We start from the raw sequence: 8,716 nt of genomic DNA, 5'->3' as shown, positions 1-8,716 counted from the left end.
AAGGTTAAGAAGAATTTTAAAGGTGAAGTTGAAAAATATAAAGAAAGGCTCGTCGGGAAAGGATTTCGCCAAGTTCGGAGTTTTGCTCAGAATGACAAATCAAGTTTAAGGGGGAGTGTTGGAATATAAACATGATTTGTATAGATATTTTCTAAAGAGTATTCTAGAATAGTTGAGAATGAGATAGAAAAAGAAGAGCATTCTAGAATGATTGAGAATAAGTTAGAATTAAGAAGAAATAGCTAGATTTAGAGAAATCTAGAGCGTATAGAGAGTTCTAGAGAATGTAATAGTTGAGAGAATTCTAGATAATGGAGGAATTATCTAGCTACTACTACTTACCACTATAAATATGTAACCATGTAAGTGAAGAAAGTAATGAAGTGAATTGAAGAAAGATTGTGTTAGTAAACTACAATCCTCCTACTCAAATTCCTAAAGCGCACACACGTCCACAACCAATTTCTCCAAATTTCCTCTTACCAATTAAATAAATTCTCCATTATATATATATATATTCTTATATTCCAAATTTCCAACATGAATTGCCCATTACCCATTACCCAAACCAAACAATAAAGTAATGAATTCAATTAATTGAATCCATTTTCAACCCAATCAAACATATGCTAAAGAGTAAAAAGATAAAAAGTGATGGAAGTTTTATTTTGTGAGATTATAGAATTTAGATGAATATAAATAAATGATAAAAAGTGGCTCCCAAATTTGAGGTGTTTCCGTGTTTTGTTTTCTTCTTCCTCTCTCCCAATATATTTCATTTTGTTTTTAATGAGTATATAAAAAAAAATGGGGTCATCAGCCCCCTTTGCCTTGATTTTCAGCCCTATCAACGGATTCCATATATACTTCTATTTTAATTTTGTTCCAAAAATAAAAAAATTTAAAAATGCAGAATGCACAAGAATTTCGCTTTCATGAACTACATGAATAGAAAAATACTTGTTATCTTGAATCGTGCGAGCAATAAAATTAAACAACAACATGAATTACATAAATAATGAATAATAAGAATATGTGAAAGAGTTTCACTGTTTCAGGGCATACAATGTTAGAGGGTGATTCGCCACTTAGCTAACTATGAGCTTCATATATATCCAAAAGCTAAGTCCACTAAATTAATGCAGACCAGTTATGACTATGATCATACATATTACGATTATCAGTTTAAGCCAATCCAATGATCTGAATACAGATATCAGTACGTGAACCAATTGAATTAAATTATGCCTTTTAGCGAAAACCATGTTATTTAATTGAAAGACATTTTCTAAGAATACTCATTGAAATATGCATATGTAGTCAGTGTTCTCAACAATCTACAATCTGGCAATTGCATAATTATATCAAGAGAAGTATACTATGTGGGAGATGCATGTCTATAAATCAAACAGCTAAGTTGTTCAATTAATAGTAAAATGCCAGAAGTAATGAAAATACAAAACATAGTGAAATTAACCATAACCCAATTTTTATTCGACACTTCATTCTCAACACTTGAAAGAAGCATAACCAAATAATTCGACAAGAAATTTATTACAAACTTTTAGGGAAATATTATATAGGGAACGAAAACCTAAAAGTTCTATCTAGAAATTAAAGCAACTAAATATGAAATTAAACTCCGTTTGGTCATCAATAAAATAAAACCATTAAACTCCTCGTTAATTGATATGGCATTTCGATCTAGATCCAGAAATAATCACATCAGATAAGAGAATAACCACTATGTTTTATTTGTAAAGAGACATTGAATTATTCAGTCCATGAACTGAACACAAGTTCTATAAACTATAGAGAGAGAAACCACTCATCATCATGTTCTAAGACTTTATTTTCATCTTTCATAAATCTTCTGGCGAGACTAAACTTTCAACATAGACATGAGTTGAACGGTAATCGCAACAAACCTTGGGACAGCGGAACACATTATCCTGACGATCAAAAACCAACAAAGTGGATCCACAATTTACCAAAATCTCTCCCTTTAGACCCACCACGAAAGGTGCCGGTTGAAGTAGCTCAACAAGATGATGAACATTCACCACTCTCTCCCAAGACTTCTTCATAACCCAAACTTGAACGATTGTTTTAAAATAATAAATATCCCAATGTAGCGCGCAAAGGCAACCACCAAGCACACCCAATAACTTTATAGCGCGATATTCTTCATCAAAGGGAAGCTCAATCCTTCCAAACACCTCACTCTTCAAGTCCAAGAAAATAATATCTTCTTTATGTCCATTATAATTCGTCCAGTAAAGCTTCCCACCTGCAAACACCCCCTCTTTGCAACGATATGTACATAAATATTCCTCGCAGTGCTCTATTGTTTTCCATGATTTTGTCTTTGAACTATAAACTTTACCAACCCACTTCCACAGGTAATATTCAAGATTAGCCACATTCACAAACACCTTGTACTCACTACTTGATTCAACCCAACCGAATCCAAAATCACTAACATACCCGACATTAGAAATTTCAGGCAGTTTCTTGGAGATTCCAGTGGATGGATTCCACAAGTGAATTCTACATGGTTGCTCTGGCAGATTCCTGGAGATTCCAATGGATGGATTCCACGAGTAAATTCCACTTGGTTGCTCGAGAATACAGAGCAGCCCATTATAGCACCCCAAAATCTCAAATCGCATCAATGTCGTATTTGTTGGAACAGCTAAAGGAGATAAAGAGATAGTATTTGGTGGTTCACTCAAAACCGACGGCAGAGAAGATTGCACAGGCCAATCATCAAACTCATCAAACAAATAGTTCTTTAAAATGAGCCTTTGTTGGGGGAAAGATGGGTTTTTAATTGAATTTTGATGATGGGTTTTGATGAAACGTTCGCTATCAATTAAAGAGCCCCATGATTTCGAAACGCACCTGAACTTCAAAAGTGAATTTACCGCAAGTCTGGATAGTATTTCTTCAATGGTTTCTTCAGGAAGATGGAGAGATTTTCGACTACTTTTTCCGATCTCCATACCCAACCTTCGATATAATTTTTAGGGTTTTAGGTTTTTGTATTTGAAGTGGCGAGGGTTTTAGGTTTTTGTATTTATTTCGAGGGTTTCAAGAATAGAGAGATCAGATGATAGGCTGACATCATATATTTCTGGATTCCGTTTGTTTGTTAATTACTAATTAGCGTTTACTAATATTCAATTTATAATAACATTTTTTCAGTATTTAACTTTTAATTAATAATTCAGATGTGACCCACAATTTAGTGTGTACCACTCTTTGCAAATAGCAACTTAATATGAAATAAAGATAGTTCTTGCAACATAATAAAGATAGTTCTAGCAACTCGGTTCTGAAACACCAACTATTCACTCAACTCTGCCAACAAAATTTGGTAGGACAACCTTAATTATTGGCATATTTTAACATCATCAACACTTAGAATCCACATCTAGTTTATACCACTCCAAACAGCTGAGTTCATTACTATGGAATACTGTCCGAGGCAGCTGAATTTGTCTTCCTCTCTGCTTGGAGTGATCGACACAACGATTCCAGTTTGTCCTTCTGATTTCTCGTTTCCTCCAGTTGTTTCTTCAAGTTTCTCGTTTCCTCCAGTTGTTTCTTCAAGAGTTCACGCTCGTTGGTCAGTTCGATGATGGTGATATCTGATTTATCGCAATTGCTCTTCATGATGGTGTTTTCCTCTTTAAGGTCCTTCATTACTTTCGCCATCTAATTTTGCAAACACAAAGATTATTATAGGAAAGGAAACAAATTAATGTGGGTTACGTAGAGGAATATATATCATTGGAAAAAAAGATGCTATATATGACACTGTCTCTCTACCTTCTTGATTTCTTGCTTAAATGTTACAGAAACCTCGTTACTCTTCAACAATGCTTCCTGGGAAACATGAATTAGAAAGTGGGAAAAAGGAAAGAAAGTTAGAGAGAAAGAAACACAATGAACTAGCCAGAGGCTTAATTCAGCAATTCACGATTGATATAAAATTCAGTCTGGAAAAACAGAAAAGGTGTCAGTCAAACTAGATGATCTGAGCAAGCCTACAAGTAAAACATTTACCATTGGATTCCACTCATCTGAACATATGTTCGAACCACCCTCTCTCTTATACAGATGATGTCTAGAGATGTTTCCCTGAGGTGTTTTCTTTTCTTTTCCCCCTTGTGCATCAGGATTTCCAGCCAATTGATTCTTTGATATATCAGGACCAACCTCCTCCTCCGTATCACGAAGGATGCGGAATCTACAGTCACACATGTTAAATTAGTAAAGAAACTACATATAAGAAAGTTGCTTTTCATTAGAAAACTAGTCTAAAACACAAATAATTTATGCTACTTCAAAAACTAACTTTATATATTCAAAATTTATCTTTATGTTTCATTTGTAAAATGTCAGAATTAGGACATATATATCCACAAAAAAACTTACCCATTAGCAGCAACATCTTCAACACTAAGCTTGTAGGCATCGCTGTAAGGTTGACAACACTCGCATCCTGAACTCTTGTTCCCTTTGCATCCGCAATGCCTTATGAACAGGTTAGGAAGCTTGACTAAAGGAGGATTAATAAGAAATGAGGATCGATTGATTGCCTTTCCAAGCTTTCCATGGGGCAGCACAACACAACGGTGCCCTCAACATAACAAAGGATATGGGTTTTAACGCCATAAGTATCAATACCGAGTTCCTTGCAGTCTCCCTTAGTCCACTCGTAAGCTACTAGACGATGTTCATTATCACCCAGTTTGCCAGACCTTCCATAAAGAAACATGAATGTTCCGCATATAGTCGCCGGTACTGTACCCATAGCACCACCAAGAGGCACACTAAACTTAACAACCCACTTTAACTCTTCACTCCATTCCCAAAGGTCAAAATCAATACCAAGTTTAGGATGTCGATTCCGAATGCGAACATAACCTAACGAATCTCCACCATTAAACTGGACAAGCTCACCCCATTCAATGGGAATCGAGGGATGACACTCTGGTGGTAAATCAATGTAAGATAAGGTTTTCTCACTACAATCCAACGATACAATTCTGTCAAGCAAATTAAACCAATAAAATTTACCTCTAACAGATATAGCCATAGAACCATACATATATGTTTCTTCAAGATTATCAAAGGGCTTCTTAGGAGAAATTTGGTTCCAGGAATCCTCTTGGAACGAATACAACTCAATAGTTTGGGTCATTCTAGAAAAGGATCCCGGTGGAAAATCACCTTCACGAACTCTTAGGATTTTGTAATCACCAGATTTAGAATCATAGCAGACACAAGCACCAACCAACGAGGTCCTCGTCTCATCAAATGCAGAGACTTCGTCGGTAGGAAAGAAAAGACACTGTTTGGTTGTGGGGTTCCAAAGATAAAAATGGCCTCTAGATTCGTAGATACATAACCAATCCTTTATTTCGAGGGTTTCAGGAATCGAGAGATCAGATGATGGGCTGAATCATATATTTCTGGAATCCTTTTGTTTGTTAATGACTAATTAGTGTTTACTAATATTCAATTTATAATGTTTATAATAACATTTTTTCAATATTTAACTTTTAATTAATAATTAGATGGGATCCTCTGTCCCACAATTTAGTGTGTACCCACTCTTACATCCAACAAATTTTTATTCCAAATTGTTAATGAGATGACAGCCAAATTGAGAGGAAAATTTGAAGTTCATAATGAAGCATAAAATTAGGAAAATCGTAGAACTCTAAAAAAGTATTAAACTTTTAAAAAGTTTAAATTGAGAGGGAACTTGATTGAGATCACAAAAATTATTTTCGTCCAATATTTGCATCATAGAACTCTAAAAAAGTATTAAACTAAAAGAAAATTAGGAAAATCAACCGAAATTTCACGTGATTCTTAAATTTTTGAGTTGGGGACTATACAGTTCTTTTTAGAGTTTATAAATGTATAAACGTGTTTCTTAATCAGATTATGATAGGGGCTATAAATATTCTTAGATTGCGATAGGCGCTATACGTATTTATTCTTTCAGCTTTATTTAAATTAAATTGTTAATTTACAATTTATTTTAATTTGTGACCTATAGAATATCGAGCAAAATAGTAAATTTCAATTTAATTATTATTACTATTATTTTAAAAAGGGGCTGTAATACCATCACCCAACAATTAATAGCTAATGAAGATGTAATGACCCACCCTTTTTAAACATTTAGTTAAGCCTACTAATGTAGACCAGTTATGATCATACAGATTACGATTATTAGTTTAAGCCAATTCAGTAATCTAAATTGAGATATCAATACAAGAAGCGATTGATTTAAATTATGTCTTTTAGCAAAAATCATGTTATTTATTTTATAAGAATACTCATCGAAATCTGCATATGTAGTCAGTAGTGTTCTCAACAATCTGCATATTGTATAGGAAACCTGAAAAGTTCTACCTAGAAATTAAATCAACTTAATATGAAATTAAACGCAGTTTGGTCTTCTATGGCATTTCGAGCTAGATCGAGAAATAATCACATCAGATAAGAGAATAAACACAATGTTTTATTTGTATAGAGACATTGAATTATTCAGTTCATGATGTGAACACAAGTTCTATAGACTATATATAGAGAGAGAAAGAAAAGAGCTTCACTTCTTAAGAAACAATACACATCATCAAAAAAAGCTACGAAACCACTCATCATCATGTTCTAAGACTTTATTTTCATCTTTCATAAATCTTCTGGCGAGACTAAACTTTCAACATAGTTCTAAGACTTTATTTTCATCTTTCATAAATCTTCTGGCGAGACTAAACTTTCAACATAGACAAGAGTTGAACTGTAACGACGACAAACCTCGGGACAACGGAACACATTATCCTGACGATCAAAAACCAACAAAATGAATCCACAATTTACCAAAATCTCTCCCTTTAGACCCACCACCAATGGTGGTGGTTGAAGAAGCTCAAGAAGATGAGAAAGAGTCACCACTTTCTCCCAAGACTTCTTCATAACCCAAACTTGAACGACGTCTGTTCCAACATAATCTAGCGCGCAAAGGCAACCACCAAGCACACCCACAAACCAGGGCTCTTCCACGCAAAACTCGTGATCAAAGGGAAGCTTAATCCTTCCAAACACCTCACTCTTCAAGTCCAAGAAAATAATATCTTCTTTATATCCATTATTATTCGTCCAGTAGAGCTTCCCACCTGCAAACATCCCTTCTTTGCAAGGATATGTATATGCATATTCCTCGCAGCGCTCTATTGTTTTCCATGATTTTGTCTTTGAACTATAAACTTTACCAACCCACTTCCTCTCGTAATTATCAAGATTAGCCACACTCACAAACACCTTGTACTCACCACTCGATTCAACCCAACCGAATCCAAAATTATGAACATAGCAGACATTAGAAATTTCTGGCAATTTCTTGGAGATTCCAGTGGATGGATTCCACAAGTGAATTCTACATGGTTGCTCTGGCAGATTCCTGGAGAATCCAGTGGATGGGTTCCACGAGTAAATTCCACTTGGTTGCTCGAGAATGCAGAGAAGCCCATTATAGCACCCCAATATTAAAAATCGCATCAATGTAGTATTCGTTGGAACAGCTAAAGGAGATAAAGAGATAGTATTTGCTGGCTCACTCATAACCGACAGCAGAGAACAACATTGCGGAGGCCAATCATCAAAATGTTCAAAAAAGTAGTTCTTTAAAATGAGCCTTTGTTGGGGGAAAGATGGGTTTTTAATTGAATTTTGATGATGGGTTTTGATGAAACGTTCGCTATCAATTAAAGAGCCCCATGATTTCGAAACGCACCTGAACTTCAAAACTGAATTCACCGCAAGTCTGGATAGTATTTCTTCAATGGTTTCTCCGGGAAGATGGAGAGATTTTCGTCTACTTTTTCCGATCTCCATACCCAAGCTTCGATATATTTTTTAGGGTTTTAGGTTTTTGTATTTGAAGTGGCGAGGGTGTTAGGTTTTTGTATTTATTTCGAGGGTTTCAGGAATAGAGAGATCAGATGATGGGCTGAAATAATATATTTCTGGATTCCGTTTGTTTGTTAATTACTAATTAGCGTTTACTAATATTCAATTTATAATGTTTATAACAACATTTTTTCAGTATTTAACTTTTAATTAATAATTCGGATGGGATCATGTCCCACAATTTAGTGTGTACCACTCTTAATTTGTTATAATTTTTAATAATGTTTTCTTCAATTTTAATTTAGGGTTAATTCGCTCTAAATCCTTAATCTATAGTCATTTTCCATTTTTTCCATCAATCTTTGAACTTCCCACAAAAAACCCCCCACTTTCAATTTTTCCTAATTTTCCCATGATGGGTTTCTCGGCCAAATCCGAAGTCGGAATTTTCCTATGTGGCCTTATTCATGCCAAGTCACCCTATACGTAGCAAATCACGTCACTCTCACCCTCCCACGTCACTCTCACCCTCCCACGTCACTCTCTTTCTCTCTTCCCCCATCCCCCTTCACCCTCTCCCCCCGTCTGGCTCCCCCCCTCTCTCACCGCCACAACCGCCCAGATTCTCGGGACGGCGGTTTCCAGGAGACGGCACAAGCTGAAGAGCGGCGTCGACTCCGCCGGAATTTCAGAGGCGGCGAGCGAGCTCAGGCGGCGCCGGCTTGAGGACCGACATTTTCTGGGACCTCCGTCGACTCTCCCCCTTCCCCCATCCCCCACC

The 8,716-nt window shown here is 35.7% G+C and overlaps 1 protein-coding gene across 1 annotated transcript; it reads right to left on the bottom strand.

Annotated features, from left to right (window-relative positions):
- Positions 1-1,862: 1,862 nt before the first annotated feature.
- On the bottom strand, positions 1,863-3,005 carry LOC131018401 (F-box/kelch-repeat protein At3g06240-like). Its single transcript, XM_057947127.1, has one exon. The coding sequence runs from the start codon at positions 3,003-3,005 to the stop codon at positions 1,863-1,865; it is 1,143 nt and encodes a 380-aa protein (XP_057803110.1).
- Between the last annotated feature and the right edge of the window lie 5,711 nt (positions 3,006-8,716).

Source organism: Salvia miltiorrhiza, chromosome 3 (genome assembly GCF_028751815.1).
Source record: "Salvia miltiorrhiza cultivar Shanhuang (shh) chromosome 3, IMPLAD_Smil_shh, whole genome shotgun sequence".
Taxonomy (NCBI): Eukaryota; Viridiplantae; Streptophyta; class Magnoliopsida; order Lamiales; family Lamiaceae; genus Salvia; species Salvia miltiorrhiza.
The sequence above is the reverse complement of the archived record's forward strand: the minus strand, read 5'-3'. Positions and strand labels throughout refer to the sequence as shown.

Bases quoted from the DNA above. Each gene is read 5' to 3' on its own strand.
- LOC131018401 (XM_057947127.1), bottom strand. From the start codon at position 3,005: ATGGAGATCGGAAAAAGTAGTCGAAAATCTCTCCATCTTCCTGAAGAA.